At 34.6% G+C, this 19,846-nt stretch overlaps 1 protein-coding gene across 3 annotated transcripts in view; it reads right to left on the bottom strand.

Moving 5' to 3' along the window:
• LOC143237811 (condensin-2 complex subunit G2-like) overlaps positions 1 to 19,846 on the bottom strand; it is a 97,665-nt gene that overhangs the window by 68,474 nt on the left and 9,345 nt on the right. For all 3 annotated transcript variants that reach the window (XR_013020279.1, XM_076477428.1, XM_076477429.1), the window contains exons 3-6: positions 12,885 to 13,055; positions 9,879 to 10,005; positions 9,532 to 9,692; positions 8,494 to 8,634 (exon numbers count right to left, since the gene is read on the bottom strand). Coding sequence is in view for 2 of the 3 variants with exons in the window: in XM_076477428.1 (XP_076333543.1) it covers positions 8,494 to 8,634; positions 9,532 to 9,692; positions 9,879 to 10,005; positions 12,885 to 13,055 (600 nt within the window). In the remaining variant the exon portion in view is untranslated. The remainder of the gene's footprint in view (positions 1 to 8,493; positions 8,635 to 9,531; positions 9,693 to 9,878; positions 10,006 to 12,884; positions 13,056 to 19,846) is intronic.

The following is a 19,846-nucleotide window of genomic DNA, read 5'->3' as shown; positions in this document are numbered from 1 at the left end:
CATATTGTAAAGACAGTTGCAAAAAGCAGAGGTGCAAAAGTTCACGAGACTCTATGTATAAGTTCTGAACTGGGATAGTGCAGAAAACCCCAGTGCAGAGCTGAAGTCCTTGATGATAAATGGGATCCAGCATCTTTAAGATCAAGGGTCTGCAAGAGCCATAGGCCAGTGGTCCATAGTCAAGTTTCAATCAAATAAGAGCACGATATATCTTTAGCACAGAACATCGATCCCCTCCCATGTGGTAGCAGAGGGAACACGGAGGATGTTCAGTGCTCTTGTACATTTTACCTACAGCTGCTTGATGTGTGGTATAAAGATCAAAGATAAGCCCAAGAACTTTGTCTCAGGAACCACATGCAGCCCAACTTCACCAATACAGAATTCAAGATCAGGGTGAATACCCCATTAATGGAAAAAGTGCATGCAAATGGTTTTAGAAAGAGAGATGTTAAAGCTGTTTGCTATTGTCCACTTCAGTAAATGATTGAGAGCAGTCTGTAGCTGCAACTCAATGTACCTCATGTTCAACGACTGACAAGAGATGTGAAAGTCCTTGACATGGAGCCCGTTTGTAACAGTGAAAGAGAGTTGTTCAATGATGGCATTAATATTTATACTGAAAAGTGTGACACTCAAAACACAGCCCTGAGGGACTCCAAGTTCCTGTAGAAAAGAATGGGAAAGTGTCAAACCCACACAAACTTGGAATCTCCTGACCATTAAAAAATGTTTAATAAAAATGGGCAAATGGCCACATAACCGTATATGTGGAGGTCTCACAAAATGCCATACCTCCATGTTTTACCATAAGCCTTCTCAATGTCAAAGAATACTGATACAAGATGTTGTCGTTTGAGAAAGGCCTCTCTGATTGACATTTCTAGTTGATTCAGGTGGTCCACAGTGGAGTGCTGTTATCGGAACTCACACTGGGTGGGTAAGAGGAGGTGGTTTGATTCAAGGAACCAAACAAAAGAAGCATTAACCATCCTCTTGAAGGTCTTACAGAAACAGCTCATCAAAGCAATTGTACAGTAGTTAAAAGGAATCTTGGGATCCTTCCCAGGTTTAGAGAAAGGTAGGACAATAGCCTGACACCAGGCATCAGTTAAAACATTCTGGTGCCAGATCCGGTTAAAAACAATCAGAAGAATAGCAAAAGAAGGAGATAGATGGCACAGTATTTCATAGTAAACATCATCAGGTCCAGACCGATGACAGACTAGTTTGAGTTCCACTAGTGTAAAGGGACAATTACAGTCATAGAGACAATCAGCTCGAAAGGAAAGAGGTGATCGCTCTGCCCGAGTCTTGATGGCCAAGAAGGTGGACGAAGGAGCAAAAGTGTTAGACACCTGGCAAAAGCTTTCAACTACAGTATCAGCAATGCTCCAGGTAATAGCTGCTTCCTGGCCATCAGAGAGCAAGATCTAGAGAGGGACAGAATTATATTGCCTTCTGACCTTTCAAATCTTGTCCCATATGACTTTGGAACTGGTGGTGGAGGATATTCTGGTTGTGAACTAAATCCAAGATTCATTATTGTCAACCCTCCATGAAAAATGGGAGAATAGCGAAGGAGAGCAAACTGAGAGATCAATAACAGTAAAAAACTGACTAGGTGCATGAAAATAAGTAGAAGAACCAGTATTGAACAGAGAAAGGTTGTGATCAGAGAGCATACGCTCTACATAGCAACCTCTCCTATCAATATCAGCACTTCCCCAGAGGATATGATGTCCATTAAAGTCCCCCAGGATTAAAAGGGGAGATGACAACTATTCAATGAGAGCATCAAGGTATGACTGATCATAGGTCTCTCCAGGCAACAGGTAGAGAGAACAAACAGTGATGGCATGACCCAAGGAAACATGGATGGCTACAGCCTCCAAGGGTGTGTTGAGTGGCAAAGAGAGGGTCAGCACATGCTGATCAACCAACAGTGTCTCCCTTCCACCAAACAGCCTGTCATTTCTGTACAAAAAAAAACACCAAAAAGTGACTGTATAGGCAGGTTTCAGAAATGTTTCCTGTAAGGAAAGAAATACAGGATGGTAGGAAGCAATCAGTATTTTGATGTCATCCAGATGAAAACATAAACCTAAACCTCAACAGTTCCACTGTATCAAGGTGGCCATTTTTATTTATGTGTAGGCAAATTGGGTGGAGAACCCTTCTGTTTATGACCACGTTTTTTTTCTTTACTGTCTTTATTCTGGAGAGGTCTATCGACCTCCATGGATCCTGCCCTGGAACCTTGGGCAGGTCTTTGCTATTGGAAGAGGATTCCAAAGACTGAGGACATGAAAGAATGATCGTTTTGTATCTTAGGATGGGAGAAGATGTATCTGAGAAAATGCCTGTACCTGGAACCAAAGGAATTGGATCTTGGGACTTGTTGGAATGTATGTAAAGGACAGAGATGGGTGTTGAAGTTGATTCATCAACATATTTAATCATGGAGGTCAAAATACTTTTCATTTGTTTTGAGAATGATTCCTTTTGGAGGCACAGAGAGATCTCTCTGCACTTCCACTGTAGTAGTGGAATGAAGTGCAGTAGCATACATCCGAGATGAAGTAGTGGACAGCAACTTTCGAGCCTCAGGATAACTAATGTTATGAATCATTTTCAAATGTTGCACCTCTTTTTCTTCCAACCATTTAGGGCAAGAACAAAAGTAGGATGGGTCAGAGCCATTGCAATTAACATAATGAGTGTCTCTTTCACACTCATAGGCATCATAGTCATAGCTACAGCAACGAGCACACGTCAAGGAACCACAATATGACGTCTTCGAATGACCGAACCTCTGACACTGGAAACATCAGAGTGGGTTTGGAAAGTATCACCACACCCTGCAATTAAGATAACCTGCCTTGATGGTGGCAGGTGGACGTGGTGATGTAAATGTCAGAATAAGGGCATTAGTTGACATCATAATTCCATCTTTGCAAATGGAGATATGCCTCACTGCAGAAACTCCTTGGGTGGAGGAACCAGCAAGAATTTCTGACCCTGGAATGTTCTTGAAATCCCTCTCAACAATAACTCCTTGTGATAAATTCAAAGTAGCATGAAGTGTAACCTCAATAGGTGTATCCCCAATCACCTTTGAATGCAAGAGGAGTTCACTGTTTTGAGATGAGAATGTTTCCACCAATATGTCACCAGAGCAAAGCTTCTTTACTGACTTTGGAGAGCCAGCAAGTCCCTCTAGTCCCTTCTGAATGAAAAAGGGAAACATATGCCCTAAAAATTTGTCTGAAAGAGAATGTAGGATAAGAAAATGAGGTTCAACAGGTGTTATAAGTGTAGAAGATTGTTGCTCAGAATCTTCAAGACGTGGTCGTTTACCTATGGACTGTGTTTTCCACTATTTTATTTAAGTTTTTTATTTGAAGAATCCATAATAAACCCACCATGGAGTCCTACGAGAGGATGCACTACGACGTCAAACAAGGACACGGCAGCAACGCCAGGGTTTTGTGAGTGCCATACCCAAACACCAGTATCAGATACAATGTCACAACACCTGTTGAGAACATCCAACACTGGTACTTGGTTGACCCTAGCCAAAGTGGACCAGCCGACTGACCTAAGGAGGGCCAACCCAAGGCCGCCTGTCTACAGGAATTCAAGGCCATAGTGTTGTGTTAGGGTTGGACCCCTCAACTACCAGGATCCTCTCCTCCCCTTCACAGGTTGCCATGCAAGGAAAACACATGGGTGGGTGTTTAGATCCCAGAGGAGGTAAACTGAAAGAACAGAACCTTCCCTGGGAGTTCCCCTAACCACATACAGGAATCTGCACCGAGAGACCCCAAAATGTTATTGTATTTTACAAAATACTGGAACAGTTGTGTTAACATTAAGAAGAGTACAATATTTGTGCTTTGTAAAGGCCAGTCATATGCTATTCAATATGTTAACGTAAGCTGCACATCAGTGATGACGAGAAACCCACTTGTTGAGAAATTTATATGCAAAAACGGCTCGTTTGGGCTGAGAAAACACTTTTACATAGAAGAGCGAACAACGTTTCGACCTTCTTCGGTCATCGTCAGGTTCACAAAGGTTTTTTTTTTCTTTGTAATCTGCACATGCTCCACATGATTTACAACTTGCACAGTGGTATCATTAATCAGTCACAAAATAAAATAAAATACAAAAATTTAACTGACGTAAATAGATGTATACTGTTACAAACTTTAAGCTATTTTGAATAAACACTTATATTCTTCTGTTATCTGCAGTCATTCTTAAACAGAAAAACAAAACTAATTCAGATTATTTCCAAATATTTATGGTGGTTTCAAGGTTTGTCAAATCAACAACACCCATAAGTAACTAAAGCAGTGGAAATAAAGAGGTAAAAGATAAAGTTTTTACAAGAAAAATATCCAGTACTTATTTAGGTTATAGAGATTAGATAAGTGAAATCTGACAATTTTCATATGAAAAGAAAATGTATTTTTAATCTTAAAACCAGAATTACTCTGCATGATTGATTGTCAACATTTCACAAGTAAAAATTCACAAGCAAATCTTTAATTAAAAATCTCAATGCTTAATTTTAAAATCTGATATTTTGGATATAAAAACCTTGTATTGTTTAATGATATCCACAAGATTTTGTGAAGATGCACATACATTATTAGTTATAGCGTGTCTACTCCCATGGTTACTTTGGTGGTTATGTACTTGGTGCAATACACACAGCCTTACAATCAGAGAGTTAATGAAAATATTTGTATGAAAAGATGCATTATCTCTTAACACTACAACTATAAGGTCAGTCAATTTAACCAAGTTCATCAACATTTAATACAGTATCTTGACGACATTTGACACACTTTTCATAAATATGACAAGTCTTTAAGTATACAAATATTCAGGTTTTTTAATGAAGTTTGTTTTATGTTATTTTCTCTAACCTAACCCAGTGCAAGATTGGCCAATTTGATTTACCTTGTAACCACCAAAAAATTCTAAATAACCCTCTCTTTCTTTCTAGAATTACTTCAGTAATGAGATGAAACATTTATTTATTCTCAATAGATTTAAACTCATAAAGGTATACACCTATTTATACTTAAATTTTGTTGCATTAATGCCTTTTGAACTATATGGTAAGAATATTAGTTAGGTATAAATTATGAATCACTTGGCAATCATGTGATTCATGTTACATTACTGAATTACATAATGCAATAGCTACTCACACAAAGGTACCTTGTGAAAAATATTTATTATTGGTATTCTTTATTTTACCTAATCTTACCTAAAAATTTTCAATTTTTACATTTTAGTTACTTTTATAACATTAACTAAAGAATACGTAAGAAAAACAAGTAATCAAGTTTTCAACTGTGTCTTTTTTTTTTTGCTGTCAACTGTCGATGACACTTAACCCTACTTTTTATACCAATGGCAGCACTGCACAAAATTTTTTACTTAATTAAATATGCACCAAAGATCACAAAATAATAGCATGCAAAAAACAGACAATATCCCACAATTTTTCTGACTCTTTACCTATGTAGCAAGAGCCCTTAAAAATTCAACTAACTTCTCAATATATTTCCCATTGGAACAAAGCTTGTGCTAACAGAGAAATTTACAATTCTCTATACAGGAAACAATATAATATAATAAATCAATTTACAGAGAAAAGCCTTTAAAAAGTATTAAAAAAAGAAAACTACTGGCAATTTTGGAAAAAGAGAATGTGAGAGGTGAGTGTGTCAAGAGGGGTCTAAATTTCTTTTTGATAGCCCTGTAACCAAATAAAATTGAAGGTTATAAAAATTAAACTTTGCCTGAGTGATGATGAAATTATAATGAGTATAAATATTTCAACTTCTCATTTGGATTAGGTAAAACTTGTCAATTTACAAAACACAGCTGTAAATCTGTGGTCTTTGTATGTGCATGTTATTTACTTCCAGCTCACATGGTTTGAAAACAAAAAAAACTATAACATTCAATTTACTACAATTTTGCTTTTACAGATTTGAAATTTCTAAAATAAACAATTCAAGAATATATTGGTTGAAATACCAGATTTCTTTTATAATCCATTTGGTATAGAGCTCCCTTTCATTCCTATACTGATTGTAAATTTCTAATGTTTTAGCTCCTCTCTTTAGTTACACACCTCCAGTTAACCCAACTATATCATGACTGTTTTTTTGTATACAACAAAAACTAATTTCACAGGCTCTTCTAATTGTATCTTAATTTTGTTGAAGTAATTACTTTAACAGTCTTTTCATTTCACAAATGTTCCCAATAATTTGAAAATAATAATCTTATGATGGACTCTGCCCTGAAATATGCTTACTGATTTAAGTAAGGCTTCATTTTAACACAAATCTATATAGTTTCTAAAAGAAGCACAAAAGTACATCTTATAAGTATGATATAGTAAGATAAATACTATATATGTCAGTTTTAACACAATTTAATATATCTTATTTCAAAATTTCTTTCATGGATTTGAGCTGGTGCATCACTAGATTTATATTTGTGTTTCTGCTTAAAAAATATTCATGTCTGGTTGAATAAAATAAATTTCAAACATATAAAATGGTTTTGCAAACAAGTAAATTTTGATCTAAACATTCGATAAATACAAAGAACAAATACTGGTTTTCCAGTCCATAGTTAGATGTTGCATAAAGGTGCAGAAAATACCTATCACATAGCAGTATTTTTTTATTTCAGTATATAGTACCATGCAAAAGTGTTAGGACAAGAGGATATTATTTTCATTCTTTCCATTTTATGAGGCAAATTCTTCAATGCTATTACAGAATGTGAATTTAAACACTAAGGTAATGCTACACCGATCCCTGTTGACAACTGAATAAACCAGGTTGAGAATGCTTATCATTCTTTATAATTCCAATATACTTGTACCAAGGACATGTCATAAAGGTTTGGCAAAAATGAATATAATGATCGAATTTAAGGTCTAAAATAAGTGTCATGGTACCCCATGCAATGTCTTATCTACATAGAAAGAAGCTAGTATATACTACTGGTATATGCAAGAACAAATCAATTTAATAGCACTCCAACAACTAAACCTCAAAGAAAAAAAACAATGTTCAACACTATATATTAAGTTTGGTTGTCATGCCACACCCTGAAAAGTATAGAGAATTGTCAGTAGATTCCACATGAAAGCTATATGTGATGCTGGTTGGACTCTCTGACAAATTGCTGCTGACTTTAAATGCTTCTCAAACACTATCATGTATGCCCCAGGTCATGAGATTGAGACAGGTAAATTTGAAAATAGGAAAGGATGAGGCATAATACCTAAAGTCAATAATAGTGGCCGCAAGTACCTTTGTTCATGAAGCCTTCGGAACAGAAGGAAGACTGCAACTAATATCAAGCATGAAATAAACTACAATGTACCAAATGACAGAAGAATGTCCAGATCTACAGTATCAAGACGACTCAACAAAAATGGAATATATGGTCATGTAGCAGATAAAAACCTTTACTTTGATCTCCAGTATTGTCAAGAGACTGAAATTTGTTAAAAAGTATAAAAACTGGACTGTTGATGATTGAAAAGAGGTGTTATGGACAGATGAGTCCAGGTGTGAAATATCTGACTCAAAGTGCAAGTGGTACACCTGGCAGAAAAAAAAAAAAAGATAAAATATAATTACCCCAATGCATAGCACCTACACCATGAAGCATGTGGGAAACAGTATGATGATTTGGGGTTTCCTGCTAAGGCAACAGGAGATATTTGCAAAATAAATGGCATAATGAACCATAACAAGTACCATCAGATATTGTTCCCTTATGGAATAGCCAGTGATTTGAATACTATTGGTAAAGGATTCTAGTGTTAAGAAAATAATGACCCTAAACACTCATCCAGCCTATAAAGAAATTACTTAGCTACGAAAGAAGCTCCTGGAGTCATTCATATGATGTAGTGGCCATTACAAAGCCCCATTGTCAATGCAAATGAGCACATCTGGGATTTAATAGATCAAAAACTTGACAAGTCAAAAGTTACTTCCAAAAAAAACTTTATGGGAGTGTATTACAAACACTGAAGTAAAGTTGCAAAGGACACTTCAATTAAATATGTTGCAACAATGCCTGCAAGACTGTCTGCAGTTGTTAAAGCAAAAGTGGGACACACAAAATATTAATTGTTTGTTAAATATAAGCACTTCTACCAAGTTTCTGTTATACTAAATATGAATATTAATAAAATTTTGATGTTGCACCTGTGATTTAAAACAAAAAATAAAGTTGTAATTCAAAAGCATTTAATGGCTGTCATAATGTGTTATGTTTGAATTCATATATTTAAGATACAGTAAATTTTCTAATTTATTAATTTTTATGAATGCAAGTATAAAAATAGCAATAATATACAGACTCTGGACTGGAAATTATTAATTTCAAACATTCCTGTAATATAAGTCAAATATTTTTTTTCCAACATACCTCTTCAATGCTTAAATACAAAAAAGAGCTAGAACACTGCAATAAAAGCTCCCAAAAGATATTTGTACTTTCATTTTCTTCAATTTTTAGAACTTCAAGCAGACTGTTTCTCATTGCCCAGACTCTTTTCACATCACTTTTCTGTGTATAGAAATGAATTTACAAAATATTTAAATGTCATATGATTGTTTGTACATACATACATACATAGAGATTACTAAAATAAAAAAAAATTAATTTTTTATACAGAACATTTTAGTATAATTTTTATGTTAGTCTATCAAACCTCACAGAATTGTACAAGAAAATTCACGAAAACATAAATATGATTATGTGTACTGTAAATAAACATGAAAGAGTGGAAATTATATCTACACTTCATAGGTTCAAATGAACATTTCCTCCCATAGCTTTCAAGGCTAATGGAACAAGAGAAACTGAAAAAATGAACAACTATTGAATCAAAAGCATAATTTTAAATTACCTTTGAAATAATACACAATCATCCAACATAATTCAATTAAACCAAATAAACCTGTTGCAAGACATAAAATACTAACAAAAGAAACTGCCTCTTGACACTTATATTAAATTAATGCAAAAATACATTTGCATTTTTTAATGATTTTACTTTAAAAACCAAAAACTTATCTATATCACAAAATTCAGTTGTCTTTCCAAACAAATTTTCCTTTCTAACACTAGTTGTTTCTCAACAAAGTGCACCCCATAAGTTTACTATCTTATGGTTGTACAGTATTTTATATACAGCTTGAACATTGGAATGAATAAATTTATATTAATTATTAATTTAATTTCAATTCAACCCACACACTACAAAAAACCCTGCAAGAAAAATGAATGTGCCATTGGCTCATATTGATATGAAATATACCTACTCCAGAAAACAGCTAACCTGCATTTGACGGGTTAGTGGGTGCTAATTTCAAATCCTGATTCTTATAAACTCAATATGATCTGAAAATAATTTTAAAGCAATTACAAACTGAAGGCAAACATTAAAAGGTTTGTTCTTACAGTATTTTTATTGTGAAGAAGAGTTCTTTGAAGCAGATAGATAATGGTATTAGTTCCAAGATGTTCCTTTGCCTCTAAATCATTACTCCACCAAAGTTCACACAGCTGTGCAATATTATTGCGTAGACCATCCTGGCTGTCAGGAAAACCTACAATAAGTCCTAGAGAAACAGTGATCACTGTTGGTAAAACTGCTTCCATGTGAATACTCTATTGTATACACATATAAAACACAACAGATGACTTTAACTTTGAGAAAAGTTTTCTTAATATTTACAATTTTGTAAAATAAGTTAATATTTTTAAAAAAATAACTCACAATAGGAAAATATATTTTCCTAACTCACCATGAAGTAACACAGCAGTTTGAACAAGGTTATCTGGAATATTTCTATCACCAGTTGTAACACTTCTTATTGTCAGTTTAGCCATTGCCACCACAGCAGACAAAAGTTTCAAAGCCTTTTGACCTTCCTGTAATAACAATTAAGCATGACAGATAAAAATCTCATTTTAGGAGAATTAATATTTATTTATTAAGTTGTAAATCAATTGTTTTAACACCTTCAGTTTTTTCTTAAACAAGATCATAAAAAGTCACAGAACACAAAATATCTTGTAGTTTTTAATTTTATAAACTTCTGAATCTTAAAGAGCAGATATTTAATATAAATGTAAACTGCTAATCATTACTTTTCTAGAACTACATGCTAAACATTTGATTTCTTTTAAAGTTCAAACATAAATTATTCATTAAATTCTACACACAAGTTGCTCTGCAACTAGATTTGTTTCCAAAAATTGTTACTAGAGAAAGTTACTTACAAATTACAGAATGCCTTGTTTCACTAAAACTCCAAAACTGTCACATGACCAATAACTATTGTTGAAAAATATATGGTGGTAGAATTTTAATGACAAAATTACGCAATTATAGGTTCAATGTAAAACTTTGATATTTTTTTCTAAAATATATGCCAATGAAATAATTTGAACACGTCAAAACACATATCAGAGGTACTTTATGTAAACTAGCTCTATACAGAGAAAATATTTATTGACAAATTAACAAAAAAACAACAACAAAAGTATGAACTTAAATAGGTTTAGTTATAGTGATAATGCCAGAGCAGACAGATTTGGATGTGGTGTCAGTGGGCCCGTTCCTGCAAATCCCAATGTGGCCTGGTATCCAGAAAAACTGGATAGAAGTAAACGTTAAAGATAATTGGGCCAGTTGATTTTGAATATTGGCTAGAATAGGGTGAGAACTAATGTGAAGAGATTCCAGAACCAGTAGAGAACTAAGCTAGTCAGTATAAATAGTGAAGTTTCAATACTGCTTAGCTTCTATGTGATCCAAGGCAAGAGAAATGGCATACAATTCAGAAGTGAACACAGAAGCTGTAGAGAGGATTCTGCACTCAACCACCAAACCACAGCAAACCATGGCAGAGTCCACAGAGTCACCTGTTTTCAAACCATCTGTATAAATAAGAATGGAAGGATGGTCCAAAAGTTGTTCAAATAACACACAGTATTTCCAGTTGGGAGTGTCTGTTTTTCTCAGATGACTGTAATAAGCTATGGTGGGATGGGCTGGCAAGTGGATATAGCAACGTTATCCAAGAACAGACCTAATTCATAAAACTGTTCCTGGATATGAAGGCCAAAAGGAGCAATGGCAGATCATCTGCTCTGAAAAAGCATGGCCCACTAAGGAAGAAAAACACAATACCAGGTGGGATGCTTTGGAAAGGAACAAAGTTTTGAAACATACAGTAAACACAGTTGCAAACAGCAAAGGTGCAAAGGAGGTTCATGAGATTGTGTATATGCTCTGAATTATGAAAGTGCGGATAGCCCTGGTACAGAGCCAAAGTCTCTGATAATGAATGGGGCAAAGCATCTTTAAATCCGAGGTCCTGGCAGAGCCACAAACCAGTGATCCATAGTCTAGTTTTGATTGAATAAGAGCACAATATATCTTTAGCATAGAGCATCGATCAGTTCCCCAAGTGGTGGGAGAGGGAACACGGAGAATGTTCAGTGCTCTTGTACATTTGACCTGCAGCTGCTTGATGTGTAGTATAAAGGTCAGCTTACGGTCAAAGATAAGCCCCAAGAACTTTATCTAAGGAACCACAGGCAGCCCAAATGGACCAGCCAACTGACCCTAGGAAGGCCACCCCATGGCCACCCATCTACAGTAATCAAGGCAAAAGTGGTGTGTTATGGTTGGACCCCTCAACCACCAGAATTCTCTCCTCCCATTCACAGGTCACCATGCACGGCAAACACATGGGAGGATGTTTAGATCCCAGAGGAAGTGAAATAAAAAAAACAGAACCTTCCCTGGGAGGTCCCTTCAATATGTACAAGAATCCACATCAAGTGAAGCAAGGAGAATATAGATTGTAGCCATCTGGAGCTCACAGACCCCCAGTCAAGGGCAAGACAGAGAGTGGAATAGAATGGCAAAAAACCTTAGTTTTTGCATTTTCATAAAATTCAAAGAAAGTTTAACATAATTTTTTTTTTATAAAGGGATGTCACCAGTATCACTTCTTTAAACAATGCTGATGTGGCCTATTAGAGATAAGGAAGTGGATTTTGATTGTTGGCATAAAGATCTAAGTTAGCTATTGATCTGTAGTGCCAACTTGTCTGTTTATTTTGTTCTTTTAGCATGTTCTTCAAATATGAAGAACCCCTGTAAAACAATCTATTCAATCAATCAACCTCTCCTGGTATAAAGCTCAGTAAAACCATGGCACATATCTTTTGTCCATTTTCAAAGAATTATCAAAAAATCAAGTTATTTTGTTTTTCTCTCTTTCTCTCTCTCTCTCTCTAATCTCATCATTTCTTTCAGTAACTTTCACTGTAACTTCATGGCAATCTGTCATCTCAAAAAAGCATCTTTTCCCACCACCATTGAAACCATAATTAGTTATCATCAAACAGGACAGCCAATCAAACTTCATATTACTAGCATTCAACTAACTTAGTCTCAGCCCATTTGAAATTGTGGCTAGTTGTTCTAATATCTGGCCAACCATAAAATTACTATGTTGGGAAAACATGTAACAAAATCCAAATTTTTCCCAAATGCACTGTACTTTTAAACTTTCAGGCCAACAATCTAAATTACTAAACACACACACATTCCTCAACTTAGCCACAATAGAAAAAAAAAAGGCAGAAAAAGACCAATCAGTTAAAAATTTCTGATACCTCATTTTATACATCCTAACAGTAAAGAGCAAATGTTACTAAATGCAAAGTTGTGTGGTAAACCTGATTTTGATTATTACCATGATATTCACCCACCATCACCTTATAAAACATACCTCTGGTGGACAAATTGCAAATTCATCACCATCCTCTTCAGTTCCTGCTGTCAAAGCTGTACAAATATGACTTTCACACAGTGAAAATAGATTTTTCCACACTGTATCTAACTGAGCTTTGTTCAAAGATGAAAAGACTTCCTTTAAGTCAAAGTATGACTTCTTGGAGTTCTAAAAAATAAAAAATCAATTTCACCTTTATAAGCCGTTGGTTTAACAAATTACTACATAAACCAAACAGTTCTATCTATTAAATTCAACATTCTGAGAACATACTTGTTATTGGTTAATAGCAAAAGTATATACTCAAATTTCTTTATACAGTTAAACATTATTACATATAAGAAATTTCTTCTATTTTCCTGTAGTAATCCACAAGAATTTCAGAAATAACATCCCATTTCATTAGTTTTTGTGTGAATAATTTTTCAAAGGCATCTCTACCAGGTAATAACATATTACAGTCATGTGAAAAAGTTAAGACACCTTATGAAAGCCTGTGTATTTTTGTAACACTTTTGGATATATAGATATTTAATCTCAATATTTAAAATTCTGAGATTATAGGAATATAACTAAACAATTAAAACTGAAGAAAAGACTTTTCAAAATCTTCTGTAAATGTAATTGTACAAAAATGCATATTCTAACTGAGGAAAAAGTTAGGACACCCCCACATTTATTCCCACTTAAAATGGCTCAACTCGCACACAGGTGTATCACACGAGATGCACATGATTAGAAGATCGTTACTCAGCATTTTGAATGAGGCTTGCCCTATTTAAACCTCAGACATTTGGTTTGGTGCACTCCTGACTGTTGAAGTGAGAGTGAGCACCATGGTGAGAGCAAAAGAGCTGTCTGAGGCCTTCAGAAAGAAAATTGTAGCAGCTTATGAGTCTGGTAAGGGATTTTAAAAGATCCCAAAATATTTTGAAATCACCCATTCCACTGTCCGGAAAATAGTCAACAAGTGGAGAGCTTTCAAAACAACTGCTAACATGCCCAGGTCTGGTCGTCCAAGCAAGTTCATCCCGAGAGCAGACCGCAAGATGCTAAAAGAGGTCTCCAAACACCCTAACATGTCATCACAGTCCCTACAGCAGGCTCTGGCTACTGTTGATGTGAAAGTGCATGCCTCTACAATCAGAAAGAGACTGCACAAGTTTAACTTACATGGGAGATGTGCAAGGAGGAAACCTTTGCTCACTAAGAGAACATCAAGGCCAGACTGAAGTTTGCCAGAGAGAATGTAGACAAAGACCAGGACTTCTGGAATAATGTTCTTTGGACAGCTGAGTCCAAAATTGAATTATTTGGACACCAGAACAGAGGACATGTTTGACGTAAACCAAATACAGCATTCCAGGAAAAGAATCTCATACCAACTGTGAAGCATGGAAGTGGAAGTGTCATGGTTTGAGGTTGCTTTGCTGCAGCAGTACCTGGACAGTTCACAATCATAGAATCCACCATGAATTCTACCGTGTATCAGAGGGTGCTTTGAGGATCATGCGAGACCATCTGCAGAGATGCCAACTATTTCAACTGACTGAGCGTAATGATTGAAGACAGAGCCCTTTATCATTTGTGGCTACTAGGCCTGACCAATGTCTCTAAGCTGTTTATTATTATATTATTACTATAACTATTATTTATTACTGCTATAGATTGCTCATTTATGACTGTGTTTTGTGTATTTAATAAATAAATTTAAAAAATTCTTTTGAAAATCTTTTTCATATTCTGAATTCTTACTCATAAATGTCGTTATTTGCATTGTTTTTGTCTTCGCCTCAGCCTTTTGTTGGTGAGATGCCAATTTTGTATGTCTGGAACAATCGTTTCACCCGCCATGTGCCACATAAAAATCGATGGGACAAACTGTACAAAATGCATGACTGTCACTGACTTTTGATGCAATGACCAGTTATTTTGCACTATACTCTTTCCTAAATTTTTGATTCACAGTTTTAGTCCTTTTCGATTTGCCAGAAACTAGACAATCTGGTAAATAGGCTTCTTTTCTCCATCTTGTGAACGATCGCATTGGTGTTTCTATGCCTCTAAGAAAACGAGAAATACCCATCTACATGAGCACTGATTGGCTGACAAGCACTGATGATGTAACTATGGATTCCCCCATGAACCCAGTATGGAGAAGCACCACACTCAAACTGTTGGTAGATGTTGGAGATACAAATACTTTTTATTATTTCAAGCACAAACATGATTATTACAAATAGCCATTTGGACTATGTCTTTTATTTATTATCAAAATTTATTTGTATCTCACTAGAAATTTTCTTTTCGCCCCTTTCAAGCCCTGGGGGAACAATTTATCACTTTATTATATAGGCCTATATAATATATAATATTTTGGGAGTTGCAACAAGTCGTAATATTTGTCTATATGAGCATATAGTCATAATGTATACACAAAAATCGTAATGGTTGGCATCTCTGCATCTGTAAGAAAAGTAAAGCTGAAGCAGACCTGGGCCCTGCAACATGACAATGACTCAAAACATACCAGTAAATCCACCAATGATTGGCTGAAAACTAAGAAATTGAGAGTCCTGGAATGGCTGAGTCACAGCCCAGATCTTAATCCTATTCAGATGCTGTGGGGTGACTTGAAATGGGCTGTACATGCAAGAAACCCCTCAAACATCTCACAGCTGAAAGAATTCTGCATTGAGAAGTGGGGCAAACTTTCTTCAGACTGATGTCAGAGACTGGTAGATGGGTACAAGAAGCATCTAACTGCAGCTACTTCAGCAAAAGAAGGTAACACTAGCTATTAGGGGGTAGGGTGTCATAACTTTTTCCTCAGTTAGAATATGCACTTTTATAGAATTACATGTACAGAAGATTTGAAAAGTCTTTTCTTCAGTTTTAATTGTTTAGTTATATTCCCATAATATCTCAGAATTGTTGAAATTGAGAATAAATATCTATATATCCAAAAATGTTACAAAAATACACAGGCTTTCATAGGATGTCCTAACTTTTTCACATGACTATATAGTTATATTACTAGGTTTTTCAATAGTGTTATGAGTATCTTTCTAAACAGTGCTTATATTGTGCTAAAGTTATACAGCACTCATAAAATAAAAAAATACATTATCAAGTATTGCACAGTGTTAATTCAAATGGTATACCAATGGCATACTAAAGCAACTATGTGAAGTGAACAGGTTAGAATCATAAGATCATTCAACAAAAATTGTTTTTTATGGAAAAAACTATTTTTTAAGCAATGTATGTAATTCAAAGAATATTGGCATGTATAAACTAATTTAACAATTAATTTAATGGTTGAAATAAGATACTTGTAGCAAAATACAAAAGCATGTAATTAACAATAAAATAATAAAGTGCTAATACAATTTGGTCATGTCTGATAATCAAGGTTTTCTTGAATCACTCTCATATGAACTAGAAATATATAACAAAAAAATGAACTGCTCGAAATTGCCAAAATCTTAGAAATAGAGGTTAAAAAAAGCAATGAGAAAAAATGACCTAAAAATGTATCATTGAAATATTAGTTGATGACAATTTGTTATCTGAGAAAGCATTAGGGGAATACTATATTATCTTCACTATCCAACCAGAGTTGAGTGATAACAATAAGTTAGAAATCCAATTAAATCTCAAACAAATCAAACTTGATCAAGCCCACATTGAAACTGAGAAAGAGCAAGCCCATATCAAAACCAGATAAGGAAATTAGGCTGAAAGAAATGGAAATTAAACTCAACTCCAATCAAACAAGACAAAATGACAACTTTGAACCCAATCGATATATTAAAGTACCACCATTTAATGAAAATGAAGTTGATAAATGCTTCCAACATTTTGAGAAAGTTGTTCAAAACATGGAATGGCCTGCCAAAAAATTTTCATTATTATTACAAGGTTTCTTAACTGGTAGAGCACAAGAAGCCTATGTCACTCTCTTCTCTCTACATACTGTGATTAGATTAAGGCAGTTATTCTCAAAGCACACAAGTTAGTACCAGAGGCTTAACTCCAAAACATTGAGGTTACTGCAAGCAAGATAATCACACTTGTATGGAATTTGCCCATGAAAACAAGATCTATTTTGCATTATGGTGTAATTGTATGCATATTGGTAGCAATATTGCCTGTTAAGATAATTATATCTAATTGAGGAATTTTAAAGCTGTACAAGTGACAACTTCAAAACTTACTTGGATGAAAAGAAAGTTGAAGCAAATTCTCTTTCCAGTGATTGCACTTTGACACAAAAAAAAAACCCTTTTCAAAAAAAATTGTGCAAGCTCAACAAAAACCTGTACCTATTCAATCCAATAAGATTCACAATTCTTTTAAAAACCCAACTTCTCTAGTTCAAAATCATATATTACAGACAGGATAAAACTTCAAAGTCTCCAAGGCCTGTCTACCATTTTTGTAAAAAAAACACCATGTATGTATGTTTGTTGGAATTTGAAAAAGGAAAATGAAAAGGAGGCAACATCCAGTGTGTTCATGTCCAAATATGGTTGTAGTTTCACCAGATCATCCAATGTTGTCGATACAGCCACTGATAAAAAGGCTGATATTGGTAGGGAGGAATTTAGACCTTTTGTGTCTGTTGGTTCCATGCCTTTCACAAATGACACTAATCTCAAACACATACATATTTTCTGTGATACTGAGGCAACTAAATCTTTGTTTAGAAGGTATACTGCCTTCAGGTTCAAGTTCTGCTACTGGTGAGTCTGTTATTGCTCAGGAAATTGTGGGTGGCTTTATTAATGCTCTTCTTCATAACATTTATTTTGCATCAGACCTAGATGAAGGACCAGTTACCAATTAAGGGTGTATCATTATTGTTGGGAAATGATTTAGTTGGGGGAAACATTGCTGCTGAACCCAAAGTGGTGAACAAGCTGATCACTGTTACATCTAAGGATGTTGTTGTTGATGAGAAGAATCCAGATGTACTGTGAAATGAGCTCAGGCTAAGAAATTAAGCCAAAAGAAAAAAAAAAAACAAAAAAAACAGACAGTTGTTCAAAGGATGATATTATAATTTGTCTCAGACATTTTTTGCATCTAACAGGGATCTTGTAAATAACTGTCCTACTAACAATTCATTGGTGAATGACCCTGATAAATGTGAGGGATCTAATTCAACTGGGGAGATTCCATTTGCTAAAAGTAAACCAACTGCTTAGAAAGAAAAGGATTTGCAGATCTCATCACTATTTAAGTATGCACTCACAAAGAATGAACTGGAGAAAGTTCCAAATGGTTACTTTTTCAAAAATGGGGTGCTCATGAGAAAATGGAGACCACCAAAGGTACCAACTTCAGAGGACTGGACTGTATTTTATCAAACTTGTTACAAAACCATATTGGTCTGAAATATTTTGGCCAAAAATTGGGCAAAATGTTTTCCAGTTTCGTAAAACTTGTCATATCTGCCAACTGGGTGGAAAACCTAACCAGAATATTTGCGTTACTCCTTTGAAACTTACCCCAGGTTTTGAAGCACACTTCAGTCATGATCGTTTACTGTGTTAAACCAAAACGTCCCACCTGTTCTCTAAATTTGTAGAAGATTCTTGAGTGTAAGAATCAACAATATATGTTTTACGAAAACACTAGCTCATCTTCAAATACTGTTGAACATTCAAGAATCTTGCCTTAAAGTATATAAACCAATGAGATGAGAAGCAGTAATAGTGTATACTGTTTGTCTGCTACAGTCAGTACACTATAAACCACAAAAGCTGTAATTGTGACAAATGCTTATTAATTGGAAAACTATAGATATCTGGCCAGGAACATTTAAGGTCTGCATTGATAAAATTCTGCTTGTAAATGGTGCAAGATCAGCAAATAAAGAGCTAGCTAACTTAAGCAAAGTGTAACAATATCAACTCAGAATTAATTTACTTGTCATGGACTTGAACCATTGATGCAATATTCAGTTCTAGACCAAATACAGAACTGAATACTGTTTGTGTGTTTGTAAAATTTGTGTATGCAAATCATTATTATAAATTGTATTTTTTTTATATTAAAATATATTTACGATAAGAAAGAAATTGTGCGCATCAATTTTGTTGGCATATATCATAAATTTGATCCATATTAACAATTAATTCTAATTTTAAATTTCCAGCTATTTGAAATCATAATATATAATGTATGTAACATAATAAATCAGAGGCTTGTCCAAGATAAATTATAATACATAGCAGAATAAACTGAAGACTTGTGTCTGAGAACTGAATCAAATTATAATATGTAGCATGGCAAATAATGCATTAGATCTAGATGTATTTCCAATTTAGGTGCCATTTAAATGATTACATGCAAAAAATGTTTGATGAAATAAAAATGTCTATTCTACTGAATTCTACACAAATTCAAGAAATGTACACACCATTAAGGTAGACAGCAAAAAATTCAAAACCTACCTTTATGCTGATCATTTCTGATTGTCCACTACTGTATTTAAAGTAGTTTGTGAATTTCCGAAGTGTTCATTCAGTGCTTTTGACTTTAAACAATAGCTTTAAACAGCTTGTTAGGAGCTTCACATTTATTTTGGATTAGCTAAATACCCAACCAGATACAACAACCTCAAATCAAGCTTACTAGTACCAGTAATTTGTCCCTCAGGTACTAACACCTCCAATATTTTCCTCACCTACTCAAAATGAATTTGATGGATGACCAACTTGGAAGTAGAAATGATAGAAATTAGCTAAGTTGGAATCAATTGTCATTCCTAATTATAGATATCAGTGTCTGAAGCATTTCATCCTAATTATTCATATTCAAATTCACAATGGATAACATGCAATGGGATGGATAGCCATTACATGAGACAATGAGGATTATTAACCTACCTGCCAAAAGTTCAACCACCCATTACTCCACATAAACTTTAAAACATATCATAAAATTAA

The sequence above is a fragment of the Tachypleus tridentatus genome, chromosome 13 (assembly GCF_004210375.1).
Source record: "Tachypleus tridentatus isolate NWPU-2018 chromosome 13, ASM421037v1, whole genome shotgun sequence".
Taxonomy (NCBI): domain Eukaryota; kingdom Metazoa; phylum Arthropoda; class Merostomata; order Xiphosura; family Limulidae; genus Tachypleus; species Tachypleus tridentatus.
This window is presented reverse-complemented; position numbering and strand designations above follow the sequence as displayed.